The 17,169-nt window shown below is 44.4% G+C and overlaps 1 protein-coding gene across 2 annotated transcripts in view; it reads left to right on the forward strand.

The window, feature by feature from the left end:
- The first annotated feature begins 7,751 nt into the window (after positions 1–7,751).
- MAP2K4 (mitogen-activated protein kinase kinase 4) overlaps positions 7,752–17,169 on the forward strand; it is an 81,490-nt gene continuing 72,072 nt past the window's right edge. Inside the window, exon 1 of one of the 2 annotated variants that reach the window (XM_088828912.1) lies at positions 7,752–8,179. In XM_088828912.1, coding sequence (XP_088685038.1) covers positions 7,752–8,179 — 428 coding nt within the window. The remainder of the gene's footprint in view (positions 8,180–17,169) is intronic. The other variant, XM_055407308.2, reaches the window with a different exon arrangement.

The following is a 17,169-nucleotide window of genomic DNA, read 5'->3' on the forward strand; positions in this document are numbered from 1 at the left end:
CGCTCAGTAATCCTGAGTGTTTTTCTAGGTCCCAGGGCCTGAGCGAAATCCACTGTGAAAACTACTATTTCAGCTTAACCCAGGTGGGAGTTTCTGAAGTTGCCTTGTGTAACAATGCTGTTTTTTGACTTCTGGGCAGACCGTGGTAGCAATTTGTCAGAGACATTTAGAGTGACACTTGCCTAGGGTGTTACTCCCAACACCAAGGTGCTTTGCTTCTAAGAAAGTCAAGAGGTGAGCTGGTTTGGAAAGGGAGGATGGTGGATTTCTATCTTCAACATATTAGCTTTTAGCTGATCAACATCCAAGGAACATAACAGTAATTTGGAAGCTTTAGTTGCGTCTCAGAACCCTCTTGAATCTGATGGAAGTTATAAATCTTTTCCCAAGGAAAATGCACATACATCTCTATACAGAAAATTTTGCACACAAATTCAGGGAGTTCACAGAACCCTGAAGTGCTTTCTTGGAACTCATGAATTTCAGGTTGAAAACTCTTACTCTGGTAGATGGTTCTTGATAAGGAAGTGACACTTGGCAGTTTAATAATTTCTTTATAAACTGGCAACTTGCTCCTTGTGATATAGGATCATCATTCCTGCCCAAAGTTTTGGCCGCTAACTAGGTCAGTTAGTTTCTTGAAGTATGAGTTAAGGAACAATTATTTATTATTTTGCTTAAAATTATTGATTATTAATTGTGTATTGTAATGCTTCTCCTTAGACCACTGCCAAAAGCATCATTTTGGCAGTTTGTTAAAAAATTGTATTTCCAGGCCCCACTTCTCAGAGCATCTGATCAGAGAACGCAAGAAATCTGGCTTAAGGTGCCCTCTTTATGAGTCTGATGTATAGCCACATCTCAGAAACCCTGATTTAGAATGGTGGTCACTACATTTTTTAGATCAAGCACTCTTCACCAGTAAAACTATTTTGAGGTTAGAGAGCCACTAGTTGTGTACATATTTATTAATAAGTAACATTAATAAGTATTATTTTGCCTACATATTCTATATAATAAAACGTGAATATAACAGTTAAGAAAGACAGATATAAGAATGAAGAAGTAATATTTCAAAATATTTATTTTACTTATTGAATAAAGTTCCCATTTAAAATAAGGTTTGATAGGCCTCATTATGTGAGCAAATCTTGGTTAAATACTCTAGTTACACAGAGATTTTTTTCAGGTCTAGTTCTAACTTTAGTTTTTTTTTCCCAGCACTTAGTTTTAATGGTTTTCATAAATAAAATAAAGAAACATTACAAACCTTCCAAATAGAAAAAGTACATCATTGACAGAACATATTCATTTTTCAATGCCATCTGCTAATTAAGCAATTTTTGACGAAATGTGGCTACTAAGCAACTCCGTAAAGTACCTGGTAAGATACTGTATGATGTTACACATCACTGAAAATTATCTTTGTGTTCTGGATTGGGTTTCAACCACAGAGCCTAAATTTTACTGAATGTCAGGGTCTCGAAGTTGTCAAGAGTCTCTGTAATGTCAATCTATCTTTTGTTGGTGCCAGGAGAAGAACTCCTGCCTTCAGGTACACATCTGGAAAGCTTCAGACTGTATAGATTATTTTTTGTGGGTTTTTTCAATGTTATTGAAATATAGTTGATTTACAACGTTGTGTTAATTTCTGCTGTACAGCAAAGTGATTGGTACACATACACATACATTCTGTCTCATATTCGTTTCCATTCTGGTTTATCACAGGATGTTGGACATAGTGCCTTGTGCTGTAACAGTAGGACTTTGTTTATGCATCCGATATATGCTAGTTGGCATCTGCTAATCCCAGACTCCCAGTCCATCCCTCCCCAACCTTCCTCCCCTCTGGCAAGCACAAGTTTGTTCTCTATGTCTGGGAGTCTGTTTCTGTTTCATAGATGTGTTGATTTGTGCTGTATTTTAGATTCCACATGTTAGTGATATCATGAGGTATTTGTTCTCTTTCTGACTTAGTTTGCTTGTATGATGCATAGATGATTCTTTATCCCATTAAATGACCAGGGGCCCTTTAAAGCTTGGAGGGTTCTATCTGGTTAACAATTTTAGAGAGATTGACCAAGAGGCCTCAGACTCCCTCAAACATTCTACCATCCAGAACTCTCCTTCTTTGGCCTTTTAGGTGCCTCACCTTACCCCTCGTCACTGACTTCCACTTTCCACATGGCCACTTCTGACCCCGATGGGCCTCCTTCAGTTCAGGTTGTTTGATCCCTTGCTGAGCTGATGACCCTGCCGGCTTTGGACAGCCAGTCCCTGCCCTTGTTGAATCTGTGACATTTCACTCTTCTTGATGGCCAGGGTTCCTGAAAACCCACCATCACGGAGCAGTGGGAGGCCCATCTGTCCCTGCTGTCGGATTCGAGGGAGGCTGGACCACTGCCCAAGCTGAGCTTCTGTCTGCACTGGGGTTTTCAGATTGAACTTTCCTCTCTCTAACGGAAGCTTCCAGGAGCATGTGGTGACTCTTGAAGGGCTTGAGATCAATAAAAGAAGCAAGCGTTTCTTCCTCTAGGGAGCCAGCAAGATGGGTGAGTCATCTGTCACTGCTAATTAGAACGAGCGGTCTGAACGTCAGGGAATGCATGGAGAGAAAAGGGTTGGAATGAACCAGATACTGGGATTTAAAAGAAAACACACAAAAAGCTATTTTCCAGAGTGCAGTCTATTCACGATGTGGTGTTAGGAGAACACAGAGAAAATGAATTGGCAGCAGTAGTCTATTTTAGGAAGACTTGGAGGGCCATTGAAGAGAGATTCAGGCTGCCCATGGAGATGTGCAAAAGATGCAGCACATAACCAAAGGCACAGAGCATAACCTCATCTTGGAAGAAGCATGGTCACCAAGAATCAGGCGTAGAGTGTATTCATTAAAGCTTTCAGGATTTTACCCATGATCCCTTCTTGCCTCTTATGCTGCTATGGACCCTCCAAACCAGGAGCTGCTGCTGCTGCTGCTGCTAAGTCACTTCAGTCGTGTCCAACTCTGTGTGATCCCGTAGACGGAAGCCCACCAGGCTGCCCCGTCCCTGGGATTCTCCAGGCAAGAACACTGGAGTGGGTTGCCATTTCCTTCTCCAGGAGCTGGAAGCATGTATTTCATTTGGCCAGAACAAGTTTTGAAATTCTCATTTTGAATACAAATGCCTTTTACATTCTTTTTTACTCTAAGTGGCATCATTTGGAGCTGATGAAGCAATGATGTGGGTCCCCCCAAGGTCCCTGGAACAGCCTGTCCATCACCAGACGCTACCCATCTCTGTGTCGTCATACACTCCTGAGCTTTTAAGATCATGTCTTCTTGATCCAGCATGTCTGAGAGGGAAAGAAACAAGAAATCCTTTAATTTTGCTTCCTGAAAACCACTGAACTATACCAAACCGTCTAAAAATAGATTCCTGAATTCTAACACACAGACTCATGAGATGGTAGGGAAAAAATCTGCTGAAATATGCTTTATATATGTAACATCAGGAGAACAGTCTGCTGTTGTTCACTCATTGTGCCCAACTCTTTGAGACCCTGTGGACTGCAGCATGCCAGGTTGTTCTGTCCTCCGCTATTTCCTGGAGTTTGCTCAAATTCATGTCCATTGAGTTGGTGATGCTAAGCATCCAACCATCTCATCCTCTGTCGTCCCCTTCTCCTCCTGCCCTCAGTCTTTCCCAGCATCAGGGTCTTTTCAATGAGCCAGCCCTTCGCATCAGGTGGCCAAAGTATTGGAGCTTCAGCTTCAGTGTCAGTCCTTCCAATGAACATTCAGGGTTGATTCCCTTTAGGATTGAAATGATTAAAAGAATATTCCCTTTTCTTTGACTGCACTTGTGGCTTGGATTTAATAAGGCATTAAAGACCAAAAACAGGGTGAGAGCTCTAGAGTAGTACCTGTCAAGAACAGGTCAGAATCACCAGAGAGAAAAGGGAGGGTAGCTTAACAAAACCTTATTTTCAGACTTGATGTGAACCAATAAAGACTGTTAAGTAAAGATGTTCTATCAAAAATTTTACTCTATTGGTCTAGTAAGAAATGTTCACTGAATAAATTCTTACAGGATTTATCAGCTGTGTACCTTGTAATTTATTGCTACTCAAGTAGAATCTGAGCAGAGAACAGAAACTTGGTACATTTGTTTTCTGTTCAATAGGGTGAAAAAAAGAAACATTTTGTGTAAGTAAAATAGAATATGTAAGGAAAACGACATGTCTCTTTATAAGACAGACTTTTCAAACATAATTTGTTTCTGATTAATTTTTAAATGAAGCTGCTTACAAGAATATAAACATACAGTAATATTTTGTTACTTATAAAAGAATGCTTATTACAATAACAAAAGGACAGCGATCATTCTCAATTTAGCTACATATTAAATACTTTTCATTTAGATATTACATTCATAATATTCTCAATTCATAAGCTACCAAAGGTTAATTATCAATAGACTTTCTCCAAATCCTGTTGCCCAGCAACTTACGTGGAGAAAGGAAAGATGAATAAAACAGATAAGTGGTAATATTCTAGTTCTTTATGATATTTAACTCTTTATAACAAATTTTGATGCGGTATTATGTGAAAGTCTTACAAGTCAAAATTGATATTGGAATGTACCTATGTTTTATGAGCTATCAGAGGCCATCTTTATCTAAGAGCTAAGACAAGATCAGGGAGAGAATGATTTTCAATAAATGAACTGAGTTCAGGTAAAGGCAACCTTTCTTCAAACTAATGGGAGCTTGTGTCTATATATACATAGGACCTTTTTGTTTATCCATTCTATATATACTAGTTTGCATCTGCTAATCCCAAACTTCTAATTGGTCACTCCCCTACCCCCTTTCCACTTTGGTAACCATAAATGTTTATGTCTGTGAGTCTATTTCTGTCTTGTAAATAAGTTCATTTGTATCATTTTATATTCCACAATATATTTACTCCTTTAATTCAACTTTCTTGAATGAATTTCCTAGTTTGAATGTTTTCCTTTAGGTTTATTTGTTACATATATTTTTCTTATTCAAGTTCATTAAACTATATGATGTCAATGTTTTTCTTAAGTTTTTATTAGAGAAATATGTATAATTGGAAAAGGGGGCTAGTAACACTTTACATAAGACTAAGTATTATCAGTGGTGCACAGCAAAGAAGACGGGAGAGATGCTTGTGGTCCTTATCCGGGTGGGGAGATGAGAAGTCCTCCAAGCCATTTCTTTGTACCATTCCAAGACCCAAGGAATTGCAAGTGAAACATGAGATAACACCCACAACAGTGACATTTAGACCACAGGAACTGGTTGTGAAACCTACTGGCAGGTACTGGAATAAAGTGTTAGAAAATTGCTCAGATAGAACTGTTTGGTGTCAGTAACCCTTCATCTGGAGTCTGATGATGACATTTGGATTGTTTGCCAGAAAACTATGAGGCTGTTGATGCCTTTCCCGTGTATGTTAAAGAGGCTAAGTCAATGGAAATGCAAAATTAGCATAAGGGTGGTGGTGGAAGAGGGTCCCTATTTCTTTTTTTTCCATTAGCATTTTTTGCTAATTGTTGGCAAGTTTTGTTTTGATGTTGATGTTTTGAGAGATGAATTTCATTTGATTTTTGATACTAACCTCTTCGGGTACTAAAATATAAACCTCAAAGGAAAGAAAGCCATCTTCGAATCTGTGCCCCCAAAGAAGAGAGTTTAGGGAGCCTCAACTTGTCCTTTTCTCTGTCCTTTGTTGCTTCTCTTCCCATCAGCACCATGCCAAGGATGCCAATAGAGTATTTAGCCTTCACTCTGGGCTAAACAGCCTGGATGGGGGACTTTTCATCTAGCTTCTGATTAGGATTTCCCAGGACTAACAAGAGTAAGCTGGTATACTGATTCTCAGACGGGAATTTGGCAATGTTTATAATGACCTGGAATTGGAGATACTGCTCCGTCTGCCAGGCCCGTGGAGGAGAGTTCTGGAGGGCTGGAAACACGAGGCTCTCCACTTAAGCACACCCACCTGCTCTCACCTTCTATTTGCCTTCACTTCACTTTCCCTAAGCCCTATCTCTGGAGCTTCCCAGATGGCTCGGTGGTAAAGAATCTGCCTGCCGATGCAGGTTCAATCCCTGCGTCAGGAAGATCCACACCCACCTGCTCTCACCTTCTATTTGCCTTCACTTCACTTTCCCTAAGCCCTATCTCTGGAGCTTCCCAGATGGCTCGGTGGTAAAGAATCTGCCTGCCGATGCAGGTTCAATCCCTGCGTCAGGAAGATCCCCTGGAGGAGGAAATAGCAACCCACTCCAGTATTCTTGCCTGGGGAATCCTATTGATAGGGAAGCCTGGCAGGCTACAGTCCATGATATCACAAAAGAGTTGGAGATGACTGGATAACTAAACCACAAGCCCTATCTGTACCCACTGTGAGCAATCAAGATGATGGCTGAGGGTGGTTTTCAGAGCAAGAAGGCAGGTTTCTGTTGATGGAGGACGGATTACCAATATGCTGGGAGGAAGTTCAGCACAGATAAGGTCTGTTGGAAGGATGACCTGGTACAGATTGCTCAATACTTCCAAAGGGCAGGAATCATCTGGCTCCATGGTTCAGACTACCTGGTATGTTGTATAGCTGGTCATTCTATGTATAGGCGAGACATACCTCTGCCCAGAGAGCCATACCTTACCACTCCAATTACATTTCTGTTGGTCCACAAGCCCCTAGGCTCACAACGGACTTTTTTTCCTCTTTCTTTTTAGCTGCTACCTTCCTAAAATCAGTCTGTGCCAAGCATTGGAAGAAAACTGATTTTGTTCTATAAGGTTGCCATCTTATATAATTCATATATAAATTACATATTTCTATAGTTGGTCTTATAAGGTGTAGAGGAGGTGAGGGAGAGAACCCAGTGTGTATTTAGGGGAACGTGGATGTGTGAGCTCAGTTGCCCAGTTGTACCTGACTCTTTGTGACCCGTGGACTTGAGCCCGCCAGACTCCTCTGTCCATGGATTTTCCAGCAAAGAATTCTGGAGTAGGTTGCCATTTCCTTCTCCAGGTGACCTTCCCAAGCCAGGGACTGAACTCTTGTCTCTCCTGCATTGACAGGCAGATTCTTTGCCACTGAGCCACCTGGGAAGCCAGATGGTGATACAGATGATGAGGTGGTGCTAGTGGTAAAGAACCTGCCTGCCAATGCCTCAGACTCGAGAGACATGGGTTCCATCCCTGGGTCGGGAAGATCCCCTGGAGAAGGAAATGGCAACCTGCTCCAGTCAGTATTCTTGCCTGGGAAATTCCATGGACAGAGGAGCTTGGCAGACTACAGTCCTTGGGATCACAAAGAATCAGACAGGGTTGAGCACACACGCGCACACAACATTTTGGGAGGTCAGGAAGTTTGGGTGCTGAAGATACTGTTTTCAAATTTAATGTGCATGCAGATCACCAGGGAATATTATTAAGACATAGATTGTGATTTGATCTTCTTGGGGTGGGTCCATTGGTAGTACTTTCAGTGGCATTCTCTAGGATCTCCCTTGACAGTGTAGAGGGTTGGGGTGTAAGGCAGGGTCTAACAGGAGCTCCATAGCTCGAGTCAACTCCCCTCTGGAAGTGCCATGTCAGAGACTGGACAAAAAGCACGACCTCCGTGACCCCGTTTCAGTTTTAAGATTCTGATTTCAAATTCTGAGATTCCAACAAAGGGCTTCTTGAACTTTCCGGGTCACAGACCTCTGTGGGAATAATAAAAAACTATGTACCCTTTTATCCCCAAGATGCACACACTCTCAGACCGCTGTAGGCCCCTCAGCGGGCCAGCAGCCCCGGAGCAGGACCTCTGCCGGTCTCTTGGGCCGGACACGGGCGACCTGAGCGGCTCTGCGGCTAGGCATCTGGTGCGGCTCGGCGTCAGGCGCGGGCGGGGGGCGTGCCAGGGGGCGTGCCAGGGGGCGTGCCAGGGGCGGGACCAAGGCGGTGCTGGCCACGCCCCTCGGCCGTGCGAGAGGCCGAGCTTGCTGCATTGCAGCCGCCGCGGCGCCGCTCGGCTCCTCACTCCCAACAATGGCGGCTCCGAGCCCCAGCGGCGGCGGCGGCGGCGGCGGCGGCTCCGGGGGCGGCAGCGGCACCCCGGGCCCCGCGGGGTCCCCGGCGCCCGGCCACCCGGCCGTCAGCAGCATGCAGGGTAAGGAAGGCGGCGGCGCCGAGACTCCGGCCCCCCCCGGCTCTGCCGTCCGCGTCGTCGCGGCCTGTCTCCGCGCCGCGGACGCCCCCGGACCGGCTGAGGAAGCGGCCGCGCCGCCCGCGCCGGCCAGCCTTCCTCCTCCCCGGCCTTCCCGGGCTCGGCCTGGCTCCCGGCGGCGGGCCGCGGCCTCCGCGCGGCCCGGGGCTCTCGCCGCCCGCGGCCGCCAGGCCCACCTAGATCCGACCCGCCCCCGCGGCCGCCCCGCCGCGGCCCCGCTTACCTGGCGCGCCCCGCCCGCCTTTCCGGGAACGCGCGGCCGGGCGGCGGCTGGAGGCGCCCGGGCCTGGCCTGCGGTCCAGGGCGCTGAGGGCGGCGGCGGCGGCCGGGCCCCGCGCCCCTCGGCGGCGCCCCGGCCCTCTCCCCGCCGCCGTGGGGCCCGCGCAGGGCCATCTTGGACCCGCGGGCGACGCCGAGCCCGGCTGCCGCGCTGACCTCTGCGCTTCGCGCGGGCCCCCTGGACCCTCGGTTTGCAAACTTTTGCAGGGTTTCCGCGCGCCGGGCGGGGCGGGGGGTGACTCCGGCCTGTGCCACCTGTGAGAGGTAATGAGGCAGCGGTTGGGCCGGGGGTTTCTGTGGTAGCGTTGCTTGCGAACCAAATAAATAAAACTGAAAATTGGGTTTAAAGGGAGAGATCCAGGACCTCGAAAGGCTGGGGTCAAGAGTGGGTCTGCGTGGGGGCTGCGCACCTGGAGCTGCCCTCCTGATCAGTGACTTGCCCCATCGGGAACGCCTGTGAGCTCTCCGTAGCTCTTGACTGGCGGTGTTAAAAAATACTAGGCCCCAGCCCATCAGGGACCGTTCCCTTGAGTTTACTGGGGAATTTTGAGAAGTCACATTATTTTCGAAAACGGAATCTCGGAAATCTGACAGCTTTCGCAAACTACTTGCCTTCTTCAATAGGTAACAGAATTAGTGGGGTTACCCTTCATGGTCAGTGTGGCCATGGTTACTCTTTGATGAACATTTACCTAAAGGGCTCTGAGATCTGTCTTACGCCGTGTGTCTAGTTTGGTTTGACATTTATTGAGGCTTTCGGGTTTATGCGAATGTGATTCAGGAAGCAGAGACGGGGATTTTTGTCATTTTTACCTCCCTGTCCCCCTCCTCCTGGGATATACGTAAGGAACAGAGAGGACACTTTCTGTGCAGGCCCTCAGATGATTAATTGGAATTGAATTAGTTCCTGGATGCCACTGTGATGCACAGTATACAAATGAATACAGGATGCATTTCCTCATCTTTCTGTTGGGCAGTCTAGTTGGTGGTGGTGAAATGAAACCGTAAAATGACAACTTAAGATTGTATTGCATATCCAAAGCGAGTGACTTATAGAGCTTAAAAATATGCAAGTTTTGGGGGCTGAGGGTAGGGAGGCTGATAGTTTGAAAAAGTTGTAGACATTTATTTTCCAAAAAATATTTATTGAGCATCTGTTTAGTACCAGGCATAGTGCTCCAGCTCATAGTGCTCTTTATAGGAAAGAGTGAATTAGAAAGCCTCATTCCTGATGGAGCTTATTCTTCAGGTAGGATTGGGGAGGGAAGACAGTGTGCAGATAAATAAGAAAAATTGCTAATTGAGAAAAGTGTAATGAAAGTAACAGGCTGGGGTAGAATTTGATAGGGGAGGGGGCAGTCTGCTTTGATAAGGTGGTCTCAGAGGACCTGTCTGGTAAGATGACTCTTGTGATAAAGAAGAGGGTTCTAGGCAAAAGGAACCATACATGTGAAGATTCCAAAAAGTGGAAAAGAGCCTAGAGTATTCTAGGAACTCAGAGAAAGGCGTCATGGTTAGGGGTTACTCTTATGCTCTCCATTCTCCTCCTCCCAACCCCTGGGTTTTGATACCCAGTCAGCTGACCTTTCTGATGTGCAGTTTTGTTGTTGTTTAGTCACTCAGTCATGTCTGACTCTTTGCAACCCCATGAACTGTAGCTGGCCAGGCTTCTCTGTCCATGGGATTTCCCAGGCAAGATCCTGGAGTGGGTTGCCATTTTCCTTCTCCGGGGGATCTTCCTGACCCAGGGATTGAACCTGAGTCTCCTGCAATGCAGGCAGATTCTTTACTGCTGAGCCACTGGGGAAACCCCTAGTAAGCAGAACCCAGTTTAAACGGGAGAGGCAGGACTTTAAGACTTCTCTTTGAACTCCTGATGAATTTTCTTTTGTCAGTGCTGTATGTAGCCTTGATTGATTCAGGAACCTGTTAGTTATATCTTCTTGAACCGATCTCGATTACTCAGAATGAAGAGAAGCACTTGAAGCTCTCAGGATGTTCTCTCGTAAAACCCAGGTTACAAACCATGGGCTTAAGCAGCTGGGTAGAATCTTCATTTGTCTTGTGATGTTAGAGCCTCACCTCCCCTCCTTCACCTACCAGATCTTTGGCTTTAGGTTAAACTTGTGATTCTTTGTTGTTTGGTAAATGCCACCCCCTCCCCCTCCCACCCCCGAACATGGTCAGTTGCCACCCCAAAGTACTGTTTCTCTGGAGTTGTTAATGACCGTGCTTATTCCAGTAATGGGGTTCAGTTGAGGGGCCACGTGGAATACACGTCATCTAACAGACATCCCCGTCGATCTGTGTGATGAGCATTGTGCTGGACACTGGATCACTCTACACACTTTTTTGTGGTCTGAGGTTTGTGACCCAGGAGTGGTCTCAGTCGAGAATTATTGTTTTTTAATATAATGCTTGAGTTAAGCCAGAGCTCTGGAGTCCTGGATTTGAATCTCTTCATCAGGATTTACGAATTCTGTGATCTTGGACAAGATACTTAACCTTTCCAAGTGTCGGTTTCTCCATTGGAAAGTAGGAATACAGCTTACTTTACATGAACTTCTAGAATGCAGATACAGCGCAGGCCTGACATACAGTTAAGTATGTGATCGATACATATTAGCCGTTATCACTGTTAATAGCAACAATGCTCTTACTTGTTATGGTCTAATTAATTGTCTCTTTCATTATTAGCGGATGAGTCCCTAACTCCTCATCACGGAGTTTCTTTAGCTTCATTATCATTGGGTTCTACCCTTTTCTACGAACTGTTTATTTCCATTTTTCATTTTGAGCCTTTCTGTTGAGAATGTTCTTGATGAGTATTCTTCCTGAGTTCAGGTAACTGCTCTTATCACTGTTAATAGCAACAATGCTCTTACTTGTTATGGTCTAATTAATTGTCTCTTTCATTATTAGCAGATGAGACCCTAACCCCTCATCACGGAGTTTCTTTAACTTCATTATCATTGGGTTCTACCCTTTTCTATGAACTGTTTATTTCCATTTTTCATTATTGAGCCTTTCTGTTCAGAATGTTCTCGATGAGTATTCTTCCTGAGTTCAGGTAACTGCTCTTATCACTGTTAATAGAAACAATGCTCTTGTTAAGGTCTAATTAATTGTCTCTTTCATTATTAGCAGATGAGTCCCTAACCCCCCATCATGGAGTTTCTTTAGCTTCATTATCATTGGGTTCTATGCTTTTCTATGAACTGTTTACTTCCATTTTTCATTATTGAGCCTTTCTATTCAGAATGTTCTCGATGAGTATTCTTCCTGAGTTCAGGTAACTGCTCTGCCATGTGCAAGCTCTGCGACCTTGGCAAAATTACTGACCTTTTCTGAAGTCATCTGTTTCTCATTTGTTAAAGTAGGGATAATACTTAACAGGCCTGTTGTGAGAATCACATTATTAGATTAATGCTTATGAAAGTGTTTTGAAAATTATAAAATCTCTGCTGCTGCTGCTGCTGCTAAGTCACTTCAGTCGTGTCCGACTCTGTGTGACCCCATAGACGGAAGCCCACCAGTCTCCCCCGTCCCTGGGATTCTCCAGGCAAGAACACTAGAGTGGGTTGCCATTTCCTTCTCCAATGCATGAAGGTGAAAAGTGAAAGTGAAGTCGCTCAGTCGTGTCCGGCCCTTAGCGACCCCACGGACTGCAGCCTATCAGGCTCCTCCATCCATGAGATTTTCTAGGCAGGAGTACTGGAGTGGCTTGCCATTGCCTTCTCCATCTACATGTATATAAACGGCCTTCCCAGGTGGCGCTCGTGGTAAAGAACCCATCTGCCAGTGCAGGAGGCTGAGAGACACAGGTTCAGTCCCTGGGTGGGGAAGATCCCCTGGAAAAGGGCATGACAACCCACTCCAGTATTCTTGCCTGGAGAATCCCATGGACAGAGGAGTCTGGCGGCCCATAGGGTCACAAAGAGTTGGACATGACTGAAGCGACTTAGCATGTACGCTGCTGCTGCTGCTGCTGCTAAGTCACTTCAGTCGTGTCCGACTCTGTGTGACCCCATAGACAGAAGCCCACCAGCATGTACGCACACATACGTATATAAGGATTGCTATTAAACATGGTTTGTTAAATATTTTAGTTAGTAGTCCCTTAAAAATTAATAGATTTTAAAAAACAAGAAGTTAAATTTATTATGAAAAACTTAAAGCAGGGAAAAATAAAACATCTTAAACTTTACTTGGGTAACTGAGAAATGTCAGTTTTTAAAAAATGGTTAGAAAGAATCTGTGTGTGTGTGTGAAAAACAGAGGCATCTGTAACTTGTTACAGGAAATGGTTATAAATTATATGTTATAGGTGCCTCTGATTCTGTTAATGTGCTTATCTAGGCAATTTTTCTTATTTTGAGTCTCTAATAACATGTATGTATAACAGAAAACTTACAGACTAGCCCATTCCTTACCCATTTACCCTCAGCTGAACATTTTACAAATGTCAATTTAAGTAAAAAGATGATAACTTGATTCTGCTTTTAAAAAATATACAAAATAACGCACAGCATAGCAACCATAGTTAATAACATATTGCATATTTCAGAGTTGCTAACAGAGTAGATCTTAAAAGTTCTCATCACAGGAAAGTTTTTTTATGTACGATGATGAATGTTAATTTGACTTGCTGTGTGGTGATCATTTCTCAGTTTGTACAAACATCGAATCAAGTTGTATACTTGAAACTAATAGAATGTTATGTCAATTATACCTCGTTAAAAATTTTACAGAAAGAAAACACAAACACACACACAAAACTTACAAGCATAATGAAACATAACTGTTGAGGAAAAGTGAAAATTTGAATCAGTATACTTTTTTCTCCCGGTAATATTTGCATATACAAAATTAGTATGAAATGCCCTAATTGTGATTCTATTTGACTGTCTTTCTGTCTTTACCACTTACCGGAGGAGTGTGCCTTAATCCTAATTAAAAAACTGAAAGGTGCGCAGGGATAAGGCGCCAAATCTTGGAGTGGCTTGCCTTTCCTAGTGTGTTGGAACACACTTTCTCTCACCGTTTACCATGACCTGAAAAATAAAATTCAGCTCAGGAAATTGGTGCCCCCTCAAAGCACGTGATGTGTTTCTCTGTGTTCCTTAAAAAGGAGAGTAACCCTAGTATTAAATTTAAGAAAGGAGAGAAACGTAATGCTCTCAGGATACTTGCTTTCTCATGTTTACCTTAATGTCCCTTCTCAGAGTGTGTACTGACACTTGTTTAAAGTGGTGTATTAGAGAACCCTGTATTTTGAGTCGTGTTTCTTCTTGTGTAAATTCCTCTTTTCCTATTCTGTTTTTGTTACCTGATTTGAGAAGATTAGATTGACTTGGGCCCATTGAGTTTTTCTTATTTTTAGGAGTCTGGAAATCAGATTAACTCCATTGCACATAATGCAGATGGACCTCTATCACTTGGGGATCTGGACAGCCCACGTGATACAATCTGAGGAAGTATACTTCAGATTTAAAGTCAGGAAGGGAAACTAATAGTTATCACAGCTCTTTTTTCACTGTCTTTACTGAAGTTGATGCTCATAAGCCCTCTTTAAGGGTAGGTGGGCATGGCCCCCTTTCTTAGATAAGGGAACAGACATTTAAACTGAGGGATTTGCCCTGGTGAAAGTGGGTTTTAGTCCACCTGGTGACAGGCAGCCTTTGCTCTTCTTTCCTAGGCTTCCTAGCACGAGGCGAGATGGTATTTCAGTGTTTAGTTACAAAACTGGAGTCAGTAAGGTAGTCACCAGCCACAGGGAGGAAAGGAACTGGGCATATGGGGACTGACAAAATCCTGAATGTTAATCGTGAGTGACTAGTTCTGGATGATGCAGATAACCTGGAGTTACTCTATTAAGGTGGGTTTTCTTTGTAGTTTGAGAAAGGTGAAGTCAGGAAAACTAAAGGAAGTAACCCAGCAGGAAATCTGTGGAACTCTTAAGTACAGTGAGGTCTGGATAGGCTTAGATAGGTGCTTAGATGTCAGAGCCGCCATGGTGTACTGTGAGTGACTTTACAGTTGAAGGCATGCACCAGAATTCTGAGGTTGGAGTTGCAAGGAGACCCACTGCCCGTGTCTTCGGCTGTGTAGAAGGAGGGTTTGGGCGCTTGGTCTGTGGCGTGACCCAGGAAGCAGGCAGCTGTGATTTTCTTTGTGTCAGGTTGGCTTTGTACTGTAGTCATCATCCCTTTTCAGCATTTCTGGAATCCAGGGTGTCCAGAAACCATAAGGTGCTACTGAGGAGGTGGGCAACTACTTAGACTCCTGCCCGCCACCCCCCATTGTACCCTCGCCCAGATGAGGAGAAAGAAGGGGGGATTGTTGCTGTGCTCCACAAGGGCCATTCGACAAGCAGCTTTACATGTGGACATGCTGTTTCAAATCTGGAGAGCTCTTGATGTTATTGTTAATCTTATATATAAATGAGGAAACTTGGGCTCAAGTGAGATGAATTGTTTGAGTTTCACAGTTGGAACTAGAACCTGGGTCTGACATTCTCCATTTTCTACTTTCTCAAATACCATTATGCCTTTGGTTTTAATATACACTTGCACACATCCTAAACAGCCTTTTAAAGTGTTGCAGACAAGCTCACTTTATCTGGTAAGTACAGTAAGTTGTAGGTTTTCAGTTATGGCCAGTTAAGGGCTCTCAGGATTGGGGCTGGAGAGTGAGAATGAGGGGAACATGCAGGAGAAGCCTGGTGAGAAAAAGGAGAGGAACCCCGCCCCCAACTTTATTTCTTTTGTGGGCTTGCTAGCACCCTGCCCTGTGTATCTCTATGTTTTATTCTTGGTTGTCTGAGATATGGTGAAAAGAAACTTGGTTGGGGCCAGATAAAATGAAAAGGACTCAAATTTGAAGCAGGAGATCAAGTAAAATTAAGGCCCCGGGTACAGATACTAAGTTAAAGAGTGCAGCACCTAAGATTTGAAAATTTAACCTGTTACTAGCAGTGGATTCCGGAGAAGGCAATGGCAAGCCACTCCAGTACTCTTGCCTAGAAAATCCCATGGATGGAGGAGACTGGTAGGCTGCAGTCCGTGGGGTCACTAAGGGTCGGACACGACTGAGCGACTTCACTTTCACTTTTCACTTTCACATGTTGGAGAAGGAAATGGCAACCCACTCCAGTGTTCTTGCCTGGAGAATCCCGGGGACGGGGGACCCTGGTGGGCTTCTGTCTATGGGGTCACGCAGAGTCGGACACGACTGAAGTGATGCAGCAGCAGCAGCAGCAGCAGCAGTGGATTCAGCTGCTACCTACTACTCTCGGAGATGTAGGGCTCAGAGTTTGTGCGTGGAAAGACAGAATTTAGACGTAATTTGTGAGACAAGTGATACCTCAAAAATTGAATATATGTGAATGAATATTAATGGGATAATTACAGCAATTGCAAATTTGCTTTTTATAAAGTTGAGGGTATTGGAAGCTTTCCCCCCATGTCTTTCTCACCGCCTTTCTCTTCTTGCTTAAGGTTGGTGGTGGCTCCCTCGGCCCCGCCCCGCCCTTGAACATCGTAAACTTTCCCTCATCTGTACTGTAAGCACCAGTTCTCTGACCTTGGCGGGTTCTTCTCCATGTTTATATAATCTCTCTCTATATAGATTCTCTCTCTCTACATATGTGTGTGTGTATGTGTTGTATGTGTATACATGTATGTGTATATGTGTAGTCTTAGAGGTCTAGAAAGATTTAGCTAGTAACTTTTTATCTGACTTCATCGTTAAGATGACATGGAATTTCACGGAAAAGGCAAGTCGTTCTGTTCCAGTTTCTTTAGCCCGTGCTTGCCCACGAACCACAGGTCAGTTAGCAGATCTTTTCTGAATGAAGAATAATGCAGAGATGTAGGTATGAGTCCTTAGAATCTGTTCACCTGGTCACTTCATCCATAACTAGGTTCAGTTCAGTTCAGTCGCTCAGTCATGACCGACTCTTTGTGACCCCATGAATCACAGCACGCCAGGCCTCCCTGTCCATCACCAACTCCCGGAGTTCTTAGTCTGTAGTTTTACTTCCAGAATTCTACCCCCTCTGTTTTTAGCTACATGCATGGATTCTGTACTGATTACAGAACTTCCAAGTTTTGAGAACTTTTTAGCATTTAAAAGGCTTAACTTCGAATGTGTTCGTGAAGTAATTGGTGACATTTCTAACATTCCCAGTTACATATGCCTTAAATTTTTTCCTATTCATTACACTTTTACCCTGTAACTTATTTTTAATACAACCATACAGATCCTTCTCATTCTTCTTCACATACCTTTCAGATTTATTTTTCCTGCTCCTTTCCCCATTCATATTGCTGTTCAGTTCACCTGTTTTCTTCCCTTTTATTTTTGCTACCTAGTAGCAACTACTGACTGTGTTTAGAGCTACCAAGAGAACAGTAACTGTCAGATTGTTTCAGTGTTTTACCAGCTTCCTCTCCAGTCTGCAGGTGAACTTCCCCCTCCCTCTTCCAGTGGCGAGGGTGGGAGACGGGCCTCTGAGCTCCTCCTTGTTCCTTTTCCACAGTTGCTTCTAGACGCCCGCTGCCAGCTCCCATTCCTCCTGACTTGTGCCTGGTGGGATGCTGACTGGCTTTTAGGTGCTTAGGTTGATAAGACTCACAGAATCTCCCCCCCGC

This window comes from Moschus berezovskii, chromosome 20 (assembly GCF_049115385.1).
Source record: "Moschus berezovskii isolate FMDL1 chromosome 20, NW_MosBer_1.0, whole genome shotgun sequence".
NCBI classification, from domain to species: domain Eukaryota; kingdom Metazoa; phylum Chordata; class Mammalia; order Artiodactyla; family Moschidae; genus Moschus; species Moschus berezovskii.